Here is a 25,489-nt window from a genome sequence, read left to right as displayed (position 1 = left end):
GTGATCTAATGTGAAAATCGGAGCATTAGCTCTGTAGCTGACAATTCTGCCATGGCCAAAAATAACTCTCCCCAAAAAGAAAAAAATCTAGTGGCACAATCTAGGCAAATTTCCACAATTCTCAATTTTGGATGCATATTCTACTTTTTTTTTTTTTTTGGCCAGGCAGAGTTAGAGAGACAGAGAGAGAATTATAGACAGTGAGAGAGAGACAGAGAGAAAGGTCTTCCTTCCATTGGTTCAATCCCCTAATGGCCGCTACGGCAGGTGCTGCGCCGATCCAAAGCCAGGAGCCAGGTGCTTCTTCCTGGTCTCCCATGCGGGTGCAGGGCCCAAGCACTTGGGCCATCCTCCACTGCCTTCCCGGGCCACAGCAGAGAGCTGGACTGGAAGAGGAGCAACCAGGACTAGAACCCTGGGGTACCGGCGCCGCAGGCGGAAGATTAGCCTAGTGAGCTGTGGTGGTGCCAGCCCCATATTCTACTCTTGATCTAAATAATTCTGTCCTTTTATGGCATCTCTAAAATGAAAGGGAAAGGAAAGAAATGCCTAACTTTCCAAATAGACTGTCATTTAACTGAAAACATCTGCAATTTGGAGCACAATATAATGGCCTTTCTGTACAACTTATCCTGAAATATATGAAATATATATATAGATTATCCACATACAGAAGGTAAGAAATAAAAATGTTCTGAAACATCCCTTTAATGTTATCCTCTAATTGTATCACTATATATAGAGATATGTAGAAAGATTTTTTAAAAATACTGTTTAACAGAAAACAAGTCAGCTTACATGAGGATTTAGGTATAATTCTTACCTTCCTATAGGTATTTTTAAAAAGAATGTAATTATAAGAAAAATTTTGAGGCATAAGTACATTGTAAAGATAATAAAACTGTACTAAATTATAATGAAAATACAAAAGTATTTTAATTTATTAAACCAGCTATAGAATACACATTATTACATGAAATTTCATACGTACTTGATTGCTGACTTTGTCTAATTTTTTCTTTAAGTTCTGTGTCTCATCTTCTAAATTAATCCGATACTGTGTTATAACTTCCAGTGAAGCCTCTGACATAGATTGTTTCTTTAAAGTATCAGCCAGTTCTTGTTGAAGTTGTCTTACAACTACCTGATAAGACATTTGTTACTGATGTTATAAGTTGCCTTGATATTATATTAATATTCAAAGATGTATACAAATGCTCCCAGACATGACAGTTTGATTTATTATAATTTTACTTCATGATGGTGCAAAACCGGTACACATTCAGCAGAAAATATACTTTGAAATTTGACCTTTTTCTCGGCTAGTGATATGCCACAGGACACCTCCTCCTGACGCTGGGCAGCAGCAGTTCCCAGTCGATCACGCAGTCACAAGGGTATAACCACACCCTACACCACGCTCTGTGGCTAAGACAGGATGCTGAGGTGAGGTGAAAACTCAGTGTTTGCAGCTTAGTGGTGGTTTAATCAGCACACAGCCCTGTCATACATCCAGGAGCATCTGTATTTTGAAAGGTATCACCACAAACATGAGCTCATCTCTTCCTCATGCATATACATCCCTGTTTATTACTGACTTCAGTTAAGGGCACAGTGTTTATGTTCCTGCCCAGTCAATATTACGTTACTTACATAACAGGTTCAGCCTACTACCCATTTCTCTCCTGATAAGTTTAAAAACCTTAGAAGTCAAGAAGGCATGAATATATGGATGGAACCAGTGGCAGTAAATTCTACCCTGTGGAATGTTTTCCCTTTTTTGTTATCAGAGGCTCAAATTAACTTCAGAGTTGCTCTCATATGCGATCTTCTGCTCAGATCCTATCTCGAGGTACAAGAAATGTTCGAATCCTGTTCTAGAGGCCCTAGGAAACCTGGCCTCCACTTTCCTTCTTGACCGCAGCTCCTACAGCTCACTCCATTCCTGCAGTATGTGAATTCTGCAACCTCTCATTAGTCTGAAAATGGGGATTTGATGCCAAATTAATAAATCACAGCTACAATTATCTTTGTACAGGACAAAGTTATATCCAAATAATAGTAACTCAGCCTTGAAATAAAAATATTAAGTAAAAATTATTTGTAAAAATGTGTTCAAAATAAATCCTAAAAAAAGTGAAAAAATTAAACCAGATAGAATTTTCCTAAAATTCACATGTGTCCCAAATTAGGATTTAATAAAAAGTAGATGCCTTTAAAAAAAAAAAAGAGAGGCCATAAGAACACTTGATATGAGACTGGTATATTTTCTGACTTTAGTCAAATTGACACAAAAATAAACCAACTGAAAATATATAAAAAACTACAAAGAAGTGTATTTCAAGATCCAGCATTTATACTGAATTTCAACTGTGAAGTCAGAAATGAGCTGTCAAGTTAAGCTGATTAACAGAATCTTAACTTCCAAATACTCATTTTAGATATGAGCATTGTTATTCACTTCATCACAGTCTTAGAAAGTGACAACATGGTAACATTAAAGTTACTTTAGCAATATGAACATTGTTAATATTGGTCTACACATATGAACATAAACAATGTATAACTTCAAAATTTCAGAGGTAACACAGTGTCATTACAAAGAATCTCTCAGGTCTAACATTGGTTTGTTGGAAACAAGGTATATTTCCAAGACAATATAGAAGATACATTTATTACCTATATATTTTCACATTCAACCAGATTCCTATGTAGCCATAATAAGTTATGAATTCTTTCAAGAAGTGTGAAAAATATTTGTCTTGATACTTACTTCTCTTTCTGTTTTCTCATTTTCATACTGATACAGTCTTTCTTTTAAATGATTACATTCAGAGGTTAACTCCTTATTTCTGTCTTCTAACCTATGACTTTGTTTTTCACTCTCAGCCTGGAGTTGCTTTACAATATCATGAAATTGGTCTTGAATACTAATTACTGTCTTTTCTTTACCTTCAACTTTATTTTGGGCATCATCCAATTGCTGTCGAAGCAACATATTTTCACTTTGTAGCTGAGACAATCTCTCCTTTACAGATTCCTGCTTTCCAATGTATTTATTCACTTTGCCTTGTTCTTTTTGATACATATGTTCCATTTCCTTCAATTGACACTGTGTATGGCTCAAGTCTCTTTGGACACATTCTAAAGCCAAAGTCTTTTCTCTGAGAGCATCTCTGGTGTGATGGAGCTTAATTTCTAGGCTATTAAATTCCCTTTCAGCTTTAGAAAGTTGTTGAGAAAGAATTTCATTGCTATCCTTGAGGTTAGAGACTTCAAAATTCATTTTGTCCTGTAAACAACGCCACTCATCTCTTGCTCTCTGGAAAGCGAGTTTCAGGTCTCTTTCTGATGTTTGGCTTTGATCATGGTCTTGTATAGCAGCAGTCAGTCTAGCATGGTATGATTCAACTTCTGTTTCCAGTCTTTCCTTGTTTTGTTTTTCAAGCTCCAGTTTAGAATTTAGCATTGCATTCTCAGCTGTCAGAACGTCAAGCTGTCCATTATACTGGAATATAGTTTTCGTTAACGTTTCTTCATTCAGTTTTATCGTCTTTTGAAGTTCATCATTCTTTTGTTTTATAATTTCAATGTCCTCAAAATATTTATTTTCTTTTTCCTTGTTCTGACTTTTTATTGTGTCTATTTCAAGTTTTAACATGGCAATTTCATCCTGCAACATGTGATTTTTACATAGCAGATCTTTTTCTTTCTCATGATTATCAAAAACCTAAGTAAAACAAAGGTAGTTTTTAGCTGGTACTCAATGAGATGATTTCCTCTGAAATTAAAGAATCTGTGTGTATTTAAACAATGAAGCATTGCAATAAGTGGGTATCCAACTGGAAAAAGTTGGATCCAAAAGCTCAAACCTTTTAGAAGCAGAAATTCTCAACAGTTAAAAAATGTAATGGAAGATGATGAATTCGTGAAAACAGAAGCAAGATTTTTAAATAGGGCAAAGACGTTATTGAATTACAGTAAACCAAAGGCATAAAAGATTAGTAAATCTGACATTAAAATCAGGTTAACACTCAGCTATTTAACCTATATATCCATCCCAGTGTAAAACACTTAAGCAGGCATAACGTTTGAACAGAAGAAATTTCCAAAACTTCCTTAAGTCTCTTTTACCTGAGAATAATCTATAGATAATTTGCTTTTCTACATTTTCAGAGTCAGTTATTAAGAATGACATTTGGTAAATGATAAATCTGGACTTTGTACGAGGTACTTCTCCATATACTGATGAACTTATTATAATTCTGAAAAGGAGAATTTGAAAATATGAGCACACTGCAGTAGTTTCCTAGGTCTTCTGACTCCAACTCTAGTGTTCTTCCATGTTTCCTCGGTAGTATAAATATATAAATACCTTTTTGTATTCATATAGATTTCTCTTCTATAGTATAAATGTACAAATATAAAAGATGGCGGGGGCAGGTGCTGTGGAGGCTGGCACTGTGGCGCAGCAGGTTAAAGCCCTGGCTGCAGTGCTGGCATCCCACATGGGCATTGGTTCAAGTACTGGCTGCTCCTCTTCCAATCCAGCTCCCTGCTAATGTGCCTAGAAAGCAGCAAAAGGTGGCCCAAGTGTTTGGTTCTAGCACCTGCATGGGAGATCCAGAAGAAGCTCCTGGCTTCAGATCGACAAATCCATCTATTGGCCATTTTGGGGAGTAGACCAATGGATGGAAGACTTCTATCTGTCTCTACCTCTCTCTGTAACTCTTTCAAATAAGTAAAATAAAATTTTTTTAAAGATGGCATATGTTTCAAAACACTAACGGTAAATAAGATAAAATTTATAGAAGTCTTAGAAAACCATGAGATCATTTGGGGCTGTAATTTTTGTTTTGTCTGTATAATGTCTGAAACAATGAGAAAGAACACAATACAAAGAATTGTTTTACTGGTAACAAAATACTTAATAAATTATCGCTAAGTATATATTAGGGCTTACCATGTTTTTCAAAAGTTCCTTGTACTAAAATAGGACAACAGTTGGAACAAATTGTTATTCTCAAAAGTGAGGAGAGCAGAGTCTGGCTCTGTGACCCAGCAGCTCTGCTGCCAGCATCCCATAGAGGCATACATTGGAGTCCTGGCTGCTCCACTTCGATCCAGCTTCCTGCTAGTGGCCTGGGAAAGCAGTGGAGGATGGCCCAAGTGCCTGGGCCCCTGAAACCTATCTGAGAGGCCAGGAAGAAGCTCCTGGCTTCTGGTCAGCCATTTGGCCATTTGGGGAGTGAACCAGTGGATGGAAGATCTGTCTCCTCTCTCTCTCTGTAACTCTTTCAATTAAATAAATATTTAAAACAAAAAGTGAGAATAACAACCAAATTGTGGTCTCTGATATGGCATTCTTTTCCTCCTTTCCTACTGCTGAAACTAAGTTCCCATTAATGTAACAAGGGAGTGAAATTACTGCTGGAAACTAGAGCATATAGTGTTAGCAGCAAGGGTTTTGAGATCTGGAAATATCAATTCCTATGGAAAAGGATTAAAACTCCCTTCTTTGAGGGAGGCCACTTGACTATGAGAGACAGAATTGAATTAACTTTGTATTATCTAACTGGTCCCGAATGTGTGGCCACTAGCACCATCCTTACATATGCACAGTATGGTCTAAACTTCTCCATAGTTTCCAGGATGCATGCAGTTGTTTAAACACAAAAACAACAAAAACAGACACAGACTTGAAAGTGACTAAAGAAAATACCTCAGAATTCATCTGTTTTCGAGCCATTTCCAATTCTTTTTGTTTGCAAAGATGACTGGTCAGAATCCCATCTTGTAATATCCTGGCATTCTGTTCTCGAGAAAGTTGCCTCTGGGTGTCATTTCGTTCTTCCATAACCTGGAGATAACTTACATTCAGTTTTTGGTACCACATAACTGGGAAAAAATCTACATGCTTGCTTAGGAATAGTTACCCTTTAAAAAAATCTGTTAAAAGGAACAAACCATTAAAGCATTAGAACCTTTGTCACACATAAATTACTTAAAATTTCAGTTAGAAAATTTACAACAAAATTCATCAAAAACAATAAAACAGGCAGAGATGGTATTGTAAAATGAAATCTCTTTACAAAACATTCAAGTAGTTTCATTACAGTTTCAAGGTATTTAACCTGATTAATATAAAAATACTTAATTATGATAGTGATTAAATTCAACTTCCATGGCTTCACTGAGAAAGCATGTACTAAGCATAATTATGTCCAAGATTTACAATAAATAATTTTGGCTACAGATGTCATAATTTATTTTTAGGATGAGATAACACTGGGGTTTGTTTTTTAAATATTTATTTATTTATTTGAAAGAGTTACACAGAGAGAGAAGGAGAAGCAGACAGAGCGGTCTTCCATCTACTGGTTCACACCCCAATTGGCCGCAATGGCCAGATCTGCACTGATCCAAAGCCAGGCGCCAGGAGCTTCTTCCGGATCTCCCACATGGGTGCAGGAGCCCAATGACTTGGGCCATGTTCCACTGCTTTCCCAGGCCACAACAGAGAGCTGGATCAGAAGTGGTGGACTCAAACCAGTGTCCAGATGGGGTGCCAGCACTACAGGTGGCAGCTTTACCTGCTATGCCACAGCATCGGTCCCTGGGTTTGTTTTAATTCCAAATAATATATACTAAACAAAGAAGTTATTATGAGTAACAATGATTAGAGTTTGAAATATTAAATTTTGGGGGCCAGCACTGTGGCATAGGAGATTAAGCCTCCTCAGAAACACCAGCATTCTACACGGGTGCCAATTCATGTCCTGGCCGCTCCACATCCAATCCAGCTCCCTGCTAATGGTTTGGGAAAGCAGCACAGGATGGCCTAACTGCTTGGGCTCCTGCACTCACGTGGGAGAACCAGAAGCTCCTGGCTTCAGACAGGCCCAACTCCAGCCATTTGGGGAGTGAACCAGCAGATGGAAGATCTCTCCCTCTGCTTCTCTCTGTAACTCTGCCTTTCAAATAAAATAAATCTTTATATAAAAATAAAATGAAAATATTTTAAAAAAGAAATATAAAACATTGACCAGAGTAATTTACCTGGTTCAAGCTGTTCTTCACGGTCCTCAGCTCCGTTTCCAGTGTTCTCAGGCTCAGCTCCAGTTGGCCTTTCACTTCAACTTCCTTACTGTACTGCTCTTCTTTTCTTCTTAGCTGTTCCTTAATTTTTTCATACAATATGTCAGCATTTCTTCTCTTTTCTGCTTCTTGCTTTAAGGTAAATCTGCAGTTATAGATGACTCATTTAAAATTCATTTTGTTAGAACGTGAAAGTTCATTTTGTAGTCTGACTCAAAACTTTATCCTTTCTAATCACCAGGTTTGTAATTTCTCATTTTAATCTCTTCCAAAAGACAAATGTGCTTGAAAGGTAGTAATAAAAGAATGTTTTAATAATTGATAAGCTTCTGTTAATAGTAATTCTGAGAAATATTAATAGAAAAGGAATTCTGAAATTCTTCAGTAAAGTTACAAATTAGAAATTACCTTTTATACACTTAGAATTATTCCTCAATTAGGGCAGATAATTAGAGCTGATTTTTAACTTTTGTTTATAAACTTTATATTCATTAGAAATAAAATTATAGCTTCATGAAATACCACAGGTATCCCTAAGTGTCATGTCAGTGTAATGCAATACTTTCAAATGTTTTTCATATAACACATATCTGCAGGGTACTATAACCCATGATGAGGCTAAACAGTATAATATTTGGGGGCAGACATTTGGCCTAGAAGTAAAAATTGGCTTGGGACACACAGCTTTCAAATTAGAGTGCCAAGGCCGGCGCCGCAGCTCACTAGGCTAATCCTCCACCTTGCGGCGCTGGCACACCGGGTTCTAGTCCTGGTCGGGGCACCGGATTCTGTCCCGGCTGCCCCTCTTCCAGGCCAGCTCTCTGCTGTGGCCCGGGAGTGCAGTGGAGGATGGCCCAGGTGCTTGGGCCCTGCACCCCATGGGAGACCAGGATAAGCACCTAGCTCCTGCCATCGGATCAGCGCGGTGTGCCGGCCGCAGCACGCCGGCCATTGGAGGGTGAACCAACGGCAAAGGAAAACCTTTCTCTCTGTCTCTCTCTCACTGTCCACTCTGCCTGTCCAAAAAAAAAAAAAAAAAAAAAAAAATTAGAGTGCCTTGTTTCAAGTCCCAGCTGCACTGTCACTCCAGCCTCCCGGTAATGTGCACCATGGGAGGCAGCATGTGAGGGCTCACGTCATCAGATCTCACTCCTATGAGAAAGCTGGTCCCTGGTTCTGGGACGGCCCAACCCCAGCTACTGTGGGCATGGGGAGGAGCGAACCAGAGAATGAGATCTTTTCTAGCTCTCAAATTATTTTTTTTTTAAAGATTTATTTATTTCGAAGTCAGAGTTACACAGAAGGAGAAGAAGAGGCACAGAGAAAGAGGTCTTCCATCTATGGGTTCACTCCCCTGTTGGCCATAACAGCTGGAGCTGTACCAATCTGAAGCCAGGAGCCAGGAGCCTCTTCCGGGTCTCTCACATGAGTGCAGAGGCCCAAGGACTTGAGCCATTCTCTACTGCTTTCCCAAGTCATAGCAGAGAGCTGGATGGGAAGTGGAGCAGCCAGGACCCAAACCAGCACCCATATGGGATGCTGGCACTGAAGGTGGTAGCTTTACCTGTTATGATATAGCGCTGGCCCTCAATTTTTTAAAAAATAATTTAAAAAATAGATGCTACCTCACACATTGTATGTTTTTTTGATGACACCTTAGTTTATCTTGTTATTATGTATGTTATAAATAATTTTAAATTCCTTTTGGAATAATTTAAGATCTAGTGTTAAATGTTTTTAAACAAGAACTCTGGATTAATTTTATCTATATATGAAAGACATGTTGAAGAATCTAATCAGTAATCACTTTGCATTTTATTTTTTATTCATGGGATGAAAAAAACAACAAATTAAGAAAAATTCTGGATTGGAACAAGCATTGTGGCACAGTGGGCTAGGTCACTGCTTGGGACACCCACATCCCATATTGGAGTGCCTGGGATCGAGTCCCACCTCTGCTTCTGTTCCAGCTTCCTGTTAATGTGCCTGGCAGATGATGGCCCAAGTACTTGTGTGTCTGCCACCCACATGGGAGACCAGAATGGAGTTTTTCCTTCTTAGTTTGGTTTTGCCCAGCTAGGGCTGTTGCGGACATTTGGGGGAGTGAACCAGCAGAAGGAAGATCTCTCTCCTTCTCTCCTTTTTTCTCTCCCTTTATTACCCTCTTTCTTGGTCACTCTGTTTTTCAAATAAACCAATAAATCTTTAAAAAAATATTCTGGGATGAGAAAAATGTCATTTCATACTCTGATGGCAAAAGTATAAATTAATATAAACTTTGAGAACAATTTAGAAATATTAATCAGACTTAGTGTCTATGATCACAAAGTAACTCTATATTGAAGAATTTATTCAAGTAATTAGAAGTGTTAAAACAGATTTATATAAAAGATGTTCCGTGCAGCATTAACTATTCTACAAAAAAAAACACCACAAAATTCAGTTTCTTGTAAAAATAATAAAATTTCCAAAGGGTAGACTTTCACCTAGTTATTCACAAGTTATTTGGAATATGCAGTTACTTATTAGATGTAGTCACAGTTAAAAATCTGTCATATTATTTTTGAGAATTTCACATTCCACAAGACTTACGAAATGTTTCAGAAGGCATGTAACCAATTCAAAATTTTCCTACCCATTTTCAGTATAACAAACAGTTCAGGGACTAGCATTTGGTGTAGTTGATAGGATAGCTGTGTCCCATAGCAGAGTACCAGGGCTTGAATCTTGGTTGTGGCTGCTGACTCTAGCTTCCTGCCAGCGCAGACCCTTGGAAGCAGTGGTGTACAAGTAATTAGGTTCCTGCCACTCAACAGGAGACGCTGGTCTGGGCTCGGGCCTCTGCAGGCAACTGAGGAGTGAACCGGCAGTTGGGAGCTCTCTGTCTCTGTTTCTCTCTCTCAAGGAAATTAAAAGCATTTAAGTGAATAGCACAAACATTTCTTTAAAACTAGGATATCAGGGGCCAGTGCTGTGGTGCAGAGGATTAAGCTGCCACTAGTGATGCTTGCATTCCTTAGCAGAGCCCTGGTTTGAGTCCCAGATGTTCTGCTGCTGATCCAGCTTCCTGCTAATGTACCCAGAAAGCAGCAGAAGATGGCCCAAGTGCTTGGGCCTCTGCTACCCATGTAAGAGACCAAGATGGAGTTCCTGGCTCCTGGCTTTAGCTTGAACAATGGATGGAAGGTATCTCTCTCCCTCTCTCTGTCATCATGTCTTTCAAAATACATTAGTTAGAAAAAAAAATCAAACCAAACCAGAAAAAACTAGGGTGTCTTACCTCAAACTGCAGCATTCTTGTTCCCATTCTACTTTTTGACGCTCTAACTGGGATTTCACCTCTCTCAGTTCAGATAGCTCTTGTTTCAGTCCACTAACCTTATTTTCCAATTTTTTAATTTTTGCAGTGAGCAATCTACAGCGATTTTTTTTAAGTTCTATTAATCTTTCATATGAGAGAACTGCATCCTGGATTTTCAGCAGGCTGACAGAATCTGTTACCAGGGAGAAAGTAAGACAGAACAGAAGTAAAATATATCAGGATCTGTTTATTTTGACATTCACTTATTCACATACAAACCTAGGACACACTGAATGACCACAATGGAAGATTTTATACTAAGCTCATCATGTGAAACAGACAAGATCCCTAATCTTGTTTAGCTCAAAGTCTAGTGGAGCAGTAAAAAAAAATGACAACTTTAAATTCTAACAGATGCTGTAAGGTAACAGTTCTATGAGCACAAAAAGAATTTGATCAGTGCTAGCACTGTGGCACAGTGGGTCAGTCAGGTCACTGCTTTTGATGCCGTTATTTCCGTGTCAGCACTGGTTCGAGTCCTGGCTGCTCTGCTTCTAATCTAGCTCCCTGCTAGGCAAGTGGAAAGGCAGTGGAAGATGGCCCAAGTACTTGGCCATCAGACAGCGATGTGGGGAGACACAGATGAAGCTCTTGGCCCCTGGCTTTGGCCTAGCCCAATCCCAACCTTCGTGAGCATTTGAGGAGTGAACCAGTGGATAGAGAATCTCTGTCTTTCACATCAATCAGGTTTTCTAAAAATTATTTATTTATTTATTTGAAAGTCAGAGTTACACAGAGAGAGAGAGAGAGAGTGAAAGAGAGAAATCTTCCATCCGATGGTTCACTCCCTAACTGGCTGCAACAGCCAGAGCTGCGCCAATAAGGAGCTTCTTCCAGGTCTCCCATGCAGGCGCAAGGGCCCAAGGACTTGGGTCATCTTCTACTGTTATCCCCGGCCATAACAGAGAGCTGGATTGGAAGAGGAGCAGCCAGGACTAGAACCGGAGCCCACATGGGATGCTGCGCCACAATGCCAGCCCCAATTAATCAGTTTTTTAAATGAAAATAATTTGATCTATATGGGGTTCACAGATGATTTCTCTGAGGAACATGTGGCAAAAAAAAAAAAAAAAAAAAAAGAGGGGATAATGCTGAGAAATGGTGAAGAATGGGCCAGGGGCAGCTAAGTAAAAGGGAGGGGCACACTAGCCAGTCTACAGCGGGTGCTGGGGCTCAACTGCAGTTTGCCTCTAGTCAGCATGGAGTAAGAGGTGCGGATTTATCTTCCCACCCAGAACGACCCAAACAGCCAAACTACACTAAACTACAGTTTTCAAGGTACTGGGTTTTGGCAGTGAACAATGACTTCTAGAAGACAGAACAGAAACGAAGTCCGCCTTACAAATGTCCCAGCTGCCCACAGGCCATGACACAGCAAGCAGGAGATGAGGTCGAGTCTACCTGACACCCTGAGTTGACATGAAGAACCTGAGAGGCTAACGCCAGGGCAGTCAGGTATCAGCACATGGAATACTGGAGAGGAGACAGCAGTACAGAGAACGACCACCAGGGAGCTACAGGGGGCTCCTTTGGGCTTCAGCACAGTCTCAACAGTGCCTGTGTGTCAGGAAATAACCCACAACCAAGGACAACAAACACATCTGCAAAGAGAAGAGGAAACAGGGCCTGGTGCCCACAGAGTGCCAGGAATAGTCTCCGCTCCCAGCAGCCAGAGTGGAAACAACTCCCAAGTCAGGGGGCAATGGGTCATCAGAAAAGTTTTGCCTCAAGAGTAGGGAATTAGCCCCAGGCTGAGCACTTGCTCTGCTATACCCAACACACCACGAATGCCAGACCAGAGATGATCAAGCTGTTTGTGATGTAACTGTACAGCAAAATAAAGCTCGGGAAGGTAACTAGAGGCATTTTTTTTTAAAACAGCTTCCAGTTAGAGAGAGATGCCAATTGCTATCTCAGAAATAAACAGAGACGTGCTCGCTTCTGCAGCACATATACAGAAATAAACAGAGACTGCACATTCCAAAGGAAGAGATTTGCAGTTTTAGAGATAGTGGTGAACTGTGAGAAAACTTTATGTTGCTCATAGGTCCCCAAACAGAGAGAGGGGCAGAAAAAAATCTGAAAAAAATCAGGAAGACCGAATTACCCTACATATAAAACTGAATTACCCTACATCTAAAAAAGACAAGAAACTCATAGTTAGAAACCTTCCACAGAGAAAACTCCAGGCCCACAGAAACACACTGTTGAATTCTACCAAACATTTTAGAAATAATATACTTCTATACAACTGCCCAATAAAGAGAAATACTTATAATTCATTCTATAACATTACCATTATCCTGAACTGAAGCTACACAAAACTATCTAAGTAAGAAAACTCCCACATGAATGTATAGAATTCAACCAGTTTTTGAAGCTACCAAGATATCCTCCAAGATTTGAATGAATTAACTGGGGTACATCCATACACCAGAACAGAGCTATTAAGCCATGAGAAGACAGGTCATTACCTAGTGAGAGAAGCCAATCTAGGAAGCTGTACACTATAGGATTCCAACTATATGACGTTCTGGAAAATGCAAAAGTAGACAGTACAAGATCAGTGGTTGGTGGGCTGGAGAGAGGAGGAAGGGATGAGTAGGCAGAGCTCAGAGGATTTTTAGGGCAGTGAAAATACTGCTTCACAGGATAATGATAGATACATTTGGACAATCAGACCTTTGTTCCCACCCACAGAATATACACCAGGGGTGAACCCACGTGAAGCAGGACCTTTGATAATGGGGGAGGCTATGCAAGTGTGGAAGATGACAAACGGGACACCTTTGCACCTTCCTTCCAATTTTGCTATGAACTTAATAACTTCTCTAAAAAGTCTTTAAAAATAACTTGAACAATACTTTAGCAAATAAAAGCCAATAATATATTAAAAAAATCATATCATGACCAAATGGGGTTTATCCCAGGAATGCACAGTTGATTTAACAATCAAAAATCAATTAGTGGTATTCACCACATGAACAAACTGAAAGAGAAGAAATGTATCAATGACTCAGTGGACGGAAGATTTTGACAAAATTTAACACTCATTCCAGGCTTCATAAATTTCAGTAGGCGCCAGTGTTGTGGCCTAGCGGGTTAAGTAGCTATTTGTGATGCTGGCACCCCATTTGAGTGCCAGTTTGAGTCTTGGTTGCTCTACTTCTGATCCATCTCCCTGCTAATGGACTGAGAAAGCAGGAGAGGATGCCCCAAGTGCTTGGGTCCCTGCCACCCACATAGGAGACCTAGATGGAGTTCCTGGCTTTGGCCAGGCCCAGCTCTGGCCCTTGTTGTCATTTGAGGAATGAACCAGAGGATGAAAGATTCTCTCTCTCTCTCTCTCTCCCTGTCTTTCTGTAACTCTACCTTTGAAATAAATAAATACATCTTTTTAAAAAAGCTTAGGAAAAAAATTTTTTTAGTAAATTAAGAATACATGTGAAGCCAGCGCCGTGGCTCAATATGCTAATCCTCCGCCTTGCCGGGTTCTAGTCCTGGTCGGAGCGCCGGATTCCATCCCGGTTGCCCCTCTTCCAGGCCAGCTCTCTGCTGTGTCCAGGGAGTGCAGTGGAGGATGGCCCAAGTGCTTGGGTCCTGCACCCCATGGGAGACCAGGATAAGCACCTGGCTCCTGGCTTTGGATCAGCGCGGTGCGCCGGCTGCAGCGGCCATTGGAGGGTGAACCAGCGGCAAAGGAAGACCTTTCCTGTCTCTCTCTCTCTCACTGTCCACTCTGCCTGTCAAACAAACAAAAAAGAATACATGCGAGCATCTTCAACATGAAAAGAGCATGACAGCTGACATATGTAATGGTGAAAACTTGAATATGTTCCCTTTAAGATAAGGGACAAGATAGCTATTTCTGTTCTCGCTACTTTTATTCAACATTGCACTGAAGATCCCAGCTAGTACCATCAGGCAACAAAAGAAATAAAAGGCAAATGGGTCAAAAGGAGAAAGTACAACTGTCTTTATTCACAACCAATCACACAATAGAGGTGGATGGACTCTAACCATGGCTATTCTTATATCAGAACAGTAGATCAGTTGCCAGTCACAAATATCAAATATTCACCGTCCTTAGTAAGACACCAATTTGAGAAAGAAAAGGTTTGACAATCTTTGGTTTTTATAAAAAAATGTGATACAGTCCACCAAAAAAGCTAGTAGAACTAAGTGATTTTAGCAAGATTAGAGAATATAGAATCAACATACAACAATTATATCTTTAGATTCTAGCAATAAACAAATTGAAATTTAGAAAATATAACATCATCAAAAATATAAAATAGAGATAAATCTGGTAAAATTTAGATAGACCTATATACTAAAAATTATAAAACATTACTAACAACATTAAATGTTACCTATATAAATAGAGTGATAACATTTTCTAAAGATGTAGCCTATCTGACAGGCACAGTGACAGAGTAGGGAGAGAAAGCAAGAGATCTTCCATCCACTGATTCACTCCCCAAATGGCTGCAACAGCCAGGGCTAAGCCAGGCTGAAAGAAGGAGCCAGGAATTTCATCCGGGTCTCCCAAGTGAAAGGCAGGAACCCAGATATTTGGGCCATCATCAGCTGACTTCCAGAAGCACTGCACACAGCAGGAACTGCATGAAAGAGTGCAGCAGATGGGCTTCAGCCAGCATGCTGACACAGGGTGTGAGCAGCACAAGTGGCAGCTGAACCCACTCCCGAAACACCACCCTGGATAGATACGTTAGTTCAAGAATCAAAAGATTCATTGGTATTAAAATGTCAGTTCTTTTCAAATTAATCTACAGAGTCAACACAGTCTCAATCAAATTCCTAGCAGGCCAGCAGGCTTTTTAATTTAAAAAGCTGTTTCTAACACATGTGGAAATGCAAAGTATCTAGTAGCCAAAATATCCTTGAAAAAAAAAAAAAAGAATAGAATCAAAGGACTAGTTTTAAGAATTTAAAATCTATAAAAATTGAAATGGTGTGATACTGGTATAAAGAAAACCAAACAGACCAATGAAACACAACCGAGTCCAAAATCCATCAAATTATTTTTGACAAAGTTATAACAGCAATACACTTTAGAAAGGACAGCATTTTCAACATATGGGGCTGGAATAATTAATTAGATATCCATATACAGAAAATGAACTTGGATCCATATCTCACAACATGTAAAAAAAAAAGTGAATATAAAATGGATCATAGATCTAAATGTAGGACCAGAAAGTAATCAAACTTCTAGAAGAATGCGCAGAAGAAAGTATCTGTGACCTTTTGCTATGCAGATCTCTTAAATATGTGATAAAAAGTAAAACTCATAACTGGACAGATAAATTAGACTGAATCAAAGCAAAATCTCTGCCTTCCATAAGGTAACATTAAGAGAATGAAAAGTCCAGGCAAGCTTAGAACAAAATTCTTGCAAAAAATGTAACTCATAAATGAATGGTATCCAGAATATATAAAGAACTGTTAAAGCAAACAAATAAACAACCTAATTTAAATAATGAAAGATTTGGAAAGACAATTCACTGAAGAAGATACACAAATGGCAATTAAGCATGTGGAAAGATACTCAGCATCATCAGTCATTATGTGAATGAATATTAAAACCACACTGGTACGCGCAACACAGACCCAGTAGAAAGGCTAAAAACAAAACAAAACACAAAACAAAAACCTGACAGTACTAAGCGTTTGTGAAGATCCACAGGAACTGGAACTCTCACACAATGCTGGCTGGAACGGAAATGGTATAAATCCTTTGGAAACCCACCTGGGAGTTTTACTTGGTAAGTGAATAGAAAGAGCCGTGGGAGACGTTTGTGGGAGAGGGATATGTCAACTGTCTTGGTTATGTGATGTTACAGTATTCATAAAAAGGCTTCTGTCTATGCAGTGGGCTTACCTTTACAGTCTACTGCAAGTTGTTCAATAAGCAACACGGAATTCTTAGTGTGAGGCCACTCGTAGTCCTCTGAGGCTGTCTCAGACGACTGGCTGATGTCATCACGGTCATCTGAAGAATTTCTCTGGTTCTTGACCTACAAAATCAATAACACTATCTCAGAAGGCCCCTCAACTATTTAAACCACATTCTTAAATGCACAAAAGTGGTAATTATCTATTTTTCACAGGTGTAAAACCACCAGTACTTCTTAAAATAACTGATTTCTTGTCAGAAGGATACTGTTGCCAGTGGCTACTGTGTCTTAATCACTTTTTCAAAGTAAATATTTTCAGGAAACATTATATATTTTGTCACTTTACCTTTTATATTTTCTTTCTGTAATTTATCATTTGTCTTTTATAAGACATTTTTTCAACACAATGATATTTTTGATTTTCTTTGTTTTACAATACCTTGTTCTTTTCATTAGCTGCTTTCTTTGCAGGCCTACAAAAAGAAAGAATTCCCTTCAGGCAAATAGTAAATATATAACATGCAATAACTATCTAAATCTATTGTCTTTTTACATAAGATCTCTGCATTTATAATTTATTTCTCTTACTCATTAAGCTTGTAGATAATTCAAATTACAGTAATTTTCTACACATGGGAGTTAAACTATAAACAGAAAGAGTAACCATAAGGAACTAAGAAAACATAATACCAATAATATTATACCAAAGAACCAAATTTCAAACTTTTCTGACAGTCAAAGCAAAACATATTGATACTTGTGTTATTTGGTAGAAAGAAGCAAAGGAAGTTTCAAATTTTCTTTTCAATTTACTTTTATTTGAAAGGTAGAAGACACATAGAGATCCAAATGTCTGCAATAGCTGGGCTGTTCCAGGCCAAAGCCAGGAGTCCCGAACTCATTCTGGGCTCCCACATGGGTGGCAGGGACCTCAGCACTTGAGCCATGACCTGCTGCCTCCCAAGGTGCTCATTAGCAGGAAGCTGGAATCAGCAGACCCAGGACTTGAACCCAGGATGCTGATAATGGATGCAGGCTTCCCGACTGGTATCAACCACTGTGCCAAATGCCCACTCCCAAGTTTCTTTTTTTTCATCGTTTTCAATATCAAGAAGTCTTTATGGTAACTGAAACCCATTCAGAAAGTCTTAAAGTCCTTCTGTGAGGGAAACCCTTTCGTAATGACATCAGATCGTTGTCTCAGGACTTCTGCCACTACTAAGTGTTAAACTCATTTTAATCCTCACCGAATCCTCTGAGGTAGGTACCTTATAAAGGAAGTAACTAGGCACAGGAATGCCAAGTAACTTGCCTAAATCCACACAACTCTCCACCACATGTTGCCTTCCAAGGAATACATCAGCAACAAGCTGGAATCAGGAGCAGACTCTGATATGGGATATGCATATCCCAAGCAGTGTCTTTCTTTTTTCTTTAAAGATTTTTTAAATTTATTTGAGAGGTGGAGTTACAGAGAGAGAGAGGGAGAAACAGAGAGGTCTTCCATCTGTTGGTTTACTCCCCAAATGGCCACATTGGCTGGAGCTGCACTGATCCAAAACCAGGAGCCAGGAGCTTCCTCTGGGTCTCCCATGAGGGTACAAGGGCCCAAGCACTTGGGCCATCCTCCACTGCTTTCTCAGGCCATAGCAGAGAGCTGGATCAGAAGAACAGCAGCTGGGACATGAACTGGCGTCCATATGAGATGGCGGCACCACAAGCCTCCAAGCAATGTTTTAATTGCACTTGATCTTAGCTAAAAGCCTGAGAGCAATAGTCTTAACTGGTATATTAACACTCACCCCTCAAATGTTTTCAAGTGATAGGACAGCAGAAGAATCCATATTACCATTCCATTTCTAACTATAATTATGAATAATAATTTCTGAATCTTACAAAGATTATTTAAAAATTAAAAGACTTTATACATAGGCAACTGTTGAAACTTTCTTTCCATAAACTAAAGATTTTTTTTAAATAAAAAATTCATTAACAGGTCTTCATTCACTTGTTCAACTCTTTACTCCTGCATTCAACAAATACTTCACAATACTCATCCAGGCCACTGTTGGTACAGGGATAACATAGCTTTCATACCTTAGAACTTTATCATCCAAAAGTAATCATTTGTGACAGATTATCCATAGTTTACTTTTCTGTAATACATAAGCAACATCCCCAGAGTCTGAACAACTATTTTAGAGAACCTGAGAAAATCATATGTATTCATGAGGAAGCTGTTAGTGAAATTCTAAGAGGCAGAATCATCAAGGGATGACAAAATTCTATTCCACATGGCCTATATGTTTCTGTTTCTTATAAATACTTTTGAAAAATCTATGAGTTTAAGTTGTAGGTCACTGTTTCCATGTTCAGTTCTATTAGAATGTTTCACTTCTGAGAGGGCACTTAGCTAAGCAATTACCATGTTCCATAACTTGATGCCTGCCTGCAGCTCCTGACTCCGGCTTCCTGCTGATGCAGACCCTGGGGCATGGCAGGGATGGCCCAGGCAGTTGGGCTCCTGCCACCCAAGTGGGAGACCTGGGTTGAGGTCCCAAATCCTGGCTTGTCCATAGGTGCTGCAGATAGTTAAGTGAACCAATACATGGGAACTCTCTTTTCTTTTCTTTTTTTTGACAGTGGACAGTGAGAGAGAGAGAGACAGAGAGAAAGGTCTTCCTTTGCCGTTGGTTCACCCTCCAATGGCCGCTGTGGCCAGCGCACTGCAGCGCAAAGGCAGGAGCCAGGTGCTTCTTCTGGTCTCCCATGGGGTGCAGGGCCCAAGCACCTGGGCCATCCTCCACTGCACTCCCTGGCCACAGCAGAGAGCTGGCCTGGAAGAGGGGCAACCGGGACAGAATCCGGCGCCCCGACCGGGACTAGAACCCGGTGTGCCGGCGCCGCAGGTGGAGGATTAGCCTATTGAGCCGCGGCGCCGGCTGAGAACTCTCTTTCTCTAAAAATCTCTTTCTCTCATTCTCTCTTTAAGCAAACCAAAAAAAAAATTTTTTTTTTAAAAAGACTATTTCTGAGCCAATAACAAATGAACCACAGCTCTTACCACAAAATTATACATGAATAGAAATTCTAAACCTAACATTTACTATAAATCTTTAAAAGATGATGCAGCAAGCGTTCTGATACGGAGATATGCAAACAACATTAAATGGAATACGTTCTTCTCTACCGGCTCACTTCAATGCATACACACACACTGTAAGGTTTCTATTTAAAAGAAAAGGAAGTAACCTTCCGTGAATCCTGCATTCTTCTCCAGCTAGAAGCCATTTCCCTATTATCCTTCCAGTAAAAACTCCCCAAGCGCTCTACACTCATCTGCTACAGAGTTCCTCGGCGGCCAGGTGTGGAAACTGCTCCCATCAAAATCTCTCATCTTCATCTTTGTCCACCTTTTAGCAGCACTGACAAAGTGCAGTATTCTCATTTGGCCTGCAGGTGACGCTATCCTGTTTCCTTCACAGGGAAACAAAGAACTGAGATTTTACCTTGTTTCACCCTGATCCACGTCACTCCAGCTGTAGTCGTCACTGAGGTCGAGTGGGCCGCCAGTTGGGGGACTGGTCTTCCCAAACCCTGGTGCAGTCCCTGATTCTCTGGATGTCCAGTTTTCATTTTCATTCTTCTTTACTTCCTCCATATGCAAAGCAGGACTGTGTCTTTAAAAACAAAACCCATTAAAATAATCCAGTGTTTTCTAATAACTCTGACAGTAAAAATTTTAAAAAACCTAATTTTTGTAAAATTATTTAATTCAAAAGCTGAATTTATTTATTAATTCAAAAACTAGTTAGGAAGTACTAACTATAAACAAGGAACTGTTAGAAGGGACTTGAAAGAGTTCATCAGAAATGGCACTCAAAGTTTATTTTGGTGTAAAAAGATTCTGAAATCTATGCATTGTATTTTAAAAAAATGATTTTCAAATAAAAACTCTTTTATGGGCACTAAAACCCATTAGGATAGCACTGCTAGATGAGAGAAATTCCTTTTAATAATGATACTAGAGTAACTTTTTCAGGACTTACAATGCAATTACTAAGTGCAATTTAAGTACTGCCATATGTTAAACTTATTTTAATCCTCACAGGAATTGGTGAGGTAAGTACTATGTTAGACATCTTGTACAGAAAGTGACTATTTTTCTTAAGAGAATCTAAATAAAATTTGTAATTTCTTTGATCCATTTTAACATAATTAAAACTATCATAGATACCAATTACATAATTGTGAATATAGTTTTGGACATTTGCCCTCAATGGAAAAACATTAATATAGATTAAAAAGAGCCTAAAGAATGCAAATGTTAATAATTGCTAAGTCAAATTGTTAGAATAGACCACATCAAACAGTTTTTAAGGGAAAAATACTCCAGTGTCTCAGTACACCTGGGATCAGTGCATTCACTCATTTATGAACGTGTATTGAGTAGCTACTTACTGCATGCTAGGCCCTAGGCACTGCGGATGCGGCAGTGACCAGACAAAACCCCTACTTGTAAGACAGAAATAAGCATACACTAACAATAAACCAGATAGAGAAGAGAGAATGTTAGAGGAGAAAAACCAAAGCAGGGACATGAAGTTTTTATATTTCGTAGGGGAGGGGTGGTGGAAATATTAGTCAAGATAGCCAGGAAAGACCTTGCTGAGCAAGTAAAGTCTTGAAGACATAGAAGGAAGGAGCCAGGGAAAAGCTTCACTATGCAGTGATTCCCAGAGTGTTTCAGGAGCGATGAGAAGTTCAGTGTCTGCAGCAGAAGCTTCACTCAGAGGAAATCCACATACTGCCTTGCAGACATGAGGACGGATGTGGCATGCACTCTGAGTGCAAAGAGAGGCGATTACAAAGTTTGCAGCAGAGGAATGACGAAATGTGACGTATGTTCCAACACGCACTGTATGAAAAGAAGACCAGTCAGCAAGGTGCAGCTGGCGGTGGCTTAGCCATAGATGCTGCGCTGTTGGTAACAAGGCAGAGGGCCAGAGTCGCATGGAGCTTCCCTTTACAGTTCCCTTTATAGTGATTTCCTGCATTCTAGTAACATTTGCTCTAGATATGTCACCCAACAAATGCGTTCAATATACATCATATATTCATGGCAAAATGTTTGGCACATTTTAGAACTAATCTCATTTTTTAAAAAATGACTGCATATTAAATTGTTTTATGGGCATGACAATTCAATTACTTCCTTACTGATGGGTATTCAGACTATCTTCAACTTTATGACAATGCTGTAACAAATGTCCGTCATGCACATATGTATGTAGCATGTTTATACATTCATATTTTATATCCTTAATGTATGTTATACTACTTTATATATTGTCCTACTTGATATTATATGTAATATGTAGTAAATATCCTTAACATAGGTGTATGTGTGCACAATAGGTCATGTTCTCCTATAGAATTGAGTCCTAGAAGTAAAGGTGTTACAAGGTGAAAAAGATGACCTATTTCAAGTTTTGATACATGCTACTAAATAACTCTTAAAATGGACTCACCTATTTAATTTACCAACAATGTATAACTTTTTCCTCATATTTGCCTTCCTTTTTTTAATAAAATATTTTCAATATAATTGTAAAACACATCTCATTGTTTATTAATCTGTAATTTTCTGACTACTAGGGAAGGCTGAAGATCCTAAGTAAAAGGATACAAGTCATGGATCACGAATATTAGCCCAAATTAGAAATATTTTACAGGACAGTAACAATCACATGCTGTTACATACTGTTATTGGCTTACCCTTCATATTCTTCATTCTCCTTAATAACAGTTTGCTGGTTATCAGTTTTTCCACTCCTTCTTTGCTGAATTAATCCATCAGTGCTGTTAGGAGCAGCAGCACCATCAGACAAGTTTCCTGATACTTCCACTTGGCTACTTTGGTACTTTTTTTCTTCCTCAAACTTTAATGAAAATTTTACATTATGGGTAACTGTTACTACTTTATTCAATAAAAAAGAACTTTGTTTCCATTCTTAGTTTAACTGTCATGATTTTAGTAAATTAAAAACATTTTTGTGCCTACTTTATCATTCTAGGTCATTGAAATTTTTGTCAGTTCTGCTTCCTTTCTGTTTGAGTGAAAGAAACAGAACAAGAATTCAGCATTGTGGCATAGCAGGTAAAGCCGCCACCTGCAGAGCCAGCATTCCATATGGGCACTGGTTCAAATCCCAGCTGCTCCACTTCCGAACCTCCAGATGGAAGACATCTCTCTCTGCCTCTGCTTCTAACTCTTTCAAGCAAATAAATAAATCTTAAAAAAAAAAAAAGAACTTTTCAAAATGGCCTTTTTTTTTTTTTTTTTTTTTTGACAGGCAGAGTGGATAGTGAGAGAGAGAGAGACAGAGAGAAAGGTCTTCCTTTTGCTGTTGGTTCACCCTCCAATGGCCGCCGCGGCTGGCGCGCTGCGGCCGGCGCACCGCGCTGATCCGATGGCAGGAGCCAGGAGCCAGGTGCTTTTCCTGGTCTCCCCATGGGGTGCAGGGCCCAAGCACCTGGGCCATCCTCCACTGCACTCCCTGGCCACAGCAGAGGGCTGGCCTGGAAGAGGGGCAACCGGGACAGAATCCGGCGCCCCGACCGGGACTAGAACCCGGTGTGCCGGCGCCGCTAGGCGGAGGATTAGCCTAGTGAGCCACGGCGCCGGCAAAAAGGCCTCTTTTTAAATTTATACCTTTATTCCCATCCACTCTTCACTATCTAACATTTTCACCCCCTATTTGGAAGAAATAAAAAGGCAAGGACATAAAATGTGTCTTCTCTTTTTACTGCTGGATCTTTGCATTAAATAGCCAGATGTAGAAGACATGACGTTATAGGGTTTCAGTAACAGGAAGGAAGCTTGATCGTCTTGATCCCACTACCTTTTACATTCTACATTTTGCATTCTCTTTTCATTTGGACCCTGGGATAGCCAAAAAGTGAAAGTACTCACTGAAATCTATCAAGTGAAATTTCACACCTGAAGGGAGTAGAGGGTAATTGGTGAATTGCTAATGGGAGATTCTGGAAAATGAGAGCTTTCCAAATTTTAAATTTGTTAACCATAAAATTGTATAGCTGACAATGGGTCAGTAATTATCTACTTTAGTCCCACTGTCTACTGATAATGGGAAGAAAAACAAGTCAAGTTAGGTGATTTATTCTGAGGTCCCAAAGTAGGCTTACCTAGCATTTTACGACATCAAAAGAGAAATAGAGATAACATAATTCCATATGCTGAATCAGATAAATTACCAGATAAAGTCATTAAATCAATGAGATAAATTAAAACTGAAACTTTAGCAAAGTAAGGGGAAGTAGGCCTCATATACTTTTACTTTTTAAAGGAGATATTCTTTGAAGTGATCGCATCAGGATGCTAAGTTCCAATGGTTTCAGTGCAATAGATAATCTTGCATACATGAAAACAAAATAAACAGATTAGCTTGGCTTAAAAAATTTGTCCCAATTGTCAAGACTGGATACATTTTCTGTAAGATTTTATTTATTTGAGACGCAGTGACACAGAGAGAGGGAGAGACGGAGAAAGGTCTCCCATCTGCTGGTTCACTCCCCAAATGGCTGCAATGGCCAGAGCTGAGCAAATCTGAAGCCAGGAGCCTGAAGCCTCCTACAGATCCCCCATGTCAGTGCAGGGGTTGGGAGCCATCTTCTGCTGCTTTCCCAGGCCATAGCAGAGAGCCATCATATTCCTTTTTATTGCTTAAATAAATGCAATTTATCTTTAACAAATAGGAAATAACCCTAGGGATTGTTAACATTGCTTAACATTCTTTCTGCTTCCCCTGGTTCAGAGGCCGCATGCGGTAATGGCTACGTTAGTTTCCCAGTTCACATGATACTTGGAAGACTGACAGAAACTTAAGTTGGCTAAGAAACAAAGACAATAAGAAGGTTTTCCTGAACTATTATTTTTTGTTTTAAATTTTATTTGTTCGTTTTATTTACTTGAGAAGCAAAGAGAAAGAGAGACAGAGTTCCATCTGTTGGTTCACACCCCCAAGGTATGACTCAGGCGGGTTGCTGTTACGACTCCATTTTCTCATTGAATGTGGACACTGACGTCAATTAGAGACCAACCACAGGCAGAATAATCCTGAACCTTGGCATCAGTGACCTGTAATATGAAACTGCCAAGCTTTGGGGCTGGCGCTGTGTTACAGCAGGTTAATCCTCTGCCTGCAGTGCCAGCATCCCTTATGGGTGCCGGTTCTATTTCCAGCTGCTCCTCTTCTGATCCAGCTCTCTGCTATGGCCCAGGAGAGCAGTAGAAGATGGCCCAGGTCCCAGAGGAAGCTCCAGGCTCCAGCTCCTGGCTTTGGATTGGCACAGCTCCGGCCACTGCAGCCATCTGGGAGTGAACCAGATGGAAGACCTCTCTCTCTCTGCCTTTCAAATAAATAAAATCTTGAAAGAAAGAGAGAGAGAGAGAGGAAGGGAGGGAGGAGAGGAGGGAGGGAGGGAAGAAGGAAACTGCAAGTTGTGAACCAATGAGAATAACTGCTCCTTTAGCATGAATTCACCTCAATGGGCATCACCTGTTATACTGTATATAATTTAAACTGCTCAGTCCTATGATTCAATATTTAATACTACCTTTGTTTTTTTTTTAATCATAAATGGTTATAAAAATGGAAGGGCCAACAATATTTAGGATTTTTTTTTGCCTCAATTCCAAGGATAGTTTACTTATAACTTAACACAGACTCTAAGAATATTTAGAATTTTGTAACTGATTAAAGCGTTTTTTTAGGGGCAGGTGTTTGGTTCAACAAAGCCATGACTGACGATATCTGCACTCATTCTGGAGTACCTGAGTTCAAGTCCTGCCTTCACTCTTCGTTCCAGCTTCCTGCTAATGCAGGCTGTGGGAGGAGAGGGGATAGCTCAAGTAGATGGGTCCCGGTCACCCACATGGGAGAACCAGGTTGAGTTTCTGACTTGTACAGAGCATATCAAAAACTGGGCAAAACCTACTCTACTTTGCTTCCTTGACACGAGAAATTCCATTTTGCTTTTGGAACTTTTTTTTAAGTAAGATGTTTTGAGCTGCATAATGACTTAA

General features: G+C 39.6%; 1 protein-coding gene across 3 annotated transcripts in view; it reads right to left on the bottom strand.

Annotated features, from left to right (window-relative positions):
• Window positions 1-25,489, bottom strand: part of ANKRD26 (ankyrin repeat domain containing 26) — a 112,551-nt gene that overhangs the window by 25,443 nt on the left and 61,619 nt on the right. For 2 of the 3 annotated variants that reach the window (XM_051820961.2, XM_051820962.2), the window contains 9 exons: window positions 22,159-22,322; window positions 19,890-20,060; window positions 16,820-16,853; window positions 16,365-16,500; window positions 10,379-10,592; window positions 7,060-7,243; window positions 5,723-5,860; window positions 2,774-3,730; window positions 992-1,144 (listed from right to left, as the gene is read on the bottom strand). In XM_051820961.2, coding sequence (XP_051676921.2) covers window positions 992-1,144; window positions 2,774-3,730; window positions 5,723-5,860; window positions 7,060-7,243; window positions 10,379-10,592; window positions 16,365-16,500; window positions 16,820-16,853; window positions 19,890-20,060; window positions 22,159-22,322 — 2,151 coding nt within the window. The remainder of the gene's footprint in view (window positions 1-991; window positions 1,145-2,773; window positions 3,731-5,722; window positions 5,861-7,059; window positions 7,244-10,378; window positions 10,593-16,364; window positions 16,501-16,819; window positions 16,854-19,889; window positions 20,061-22,158; window positions 22,323-25,489) is intronic. The other variant, XM_051820963.2, reaches the window with a different exon arrangement.

This window comes from Oryctolagus cuniculus, chromosome 13 (assembly GCF_964237555.1).
Source record: "Oryctolagus cuniculus chromosome 13, mOryCun1.1, whole genome shotgun sequence".
In the NCBI taxonomy this organism is placed as follows: Eukaryota; Metazoa; Chordata; class Mammalia; order Lagomorpha; family Leporidae; genus Oryctolagus; species Oryctolagus cuniculus.
This window is presented reverse-complemented; position numbering and strand designations above follow the sequence as displayed.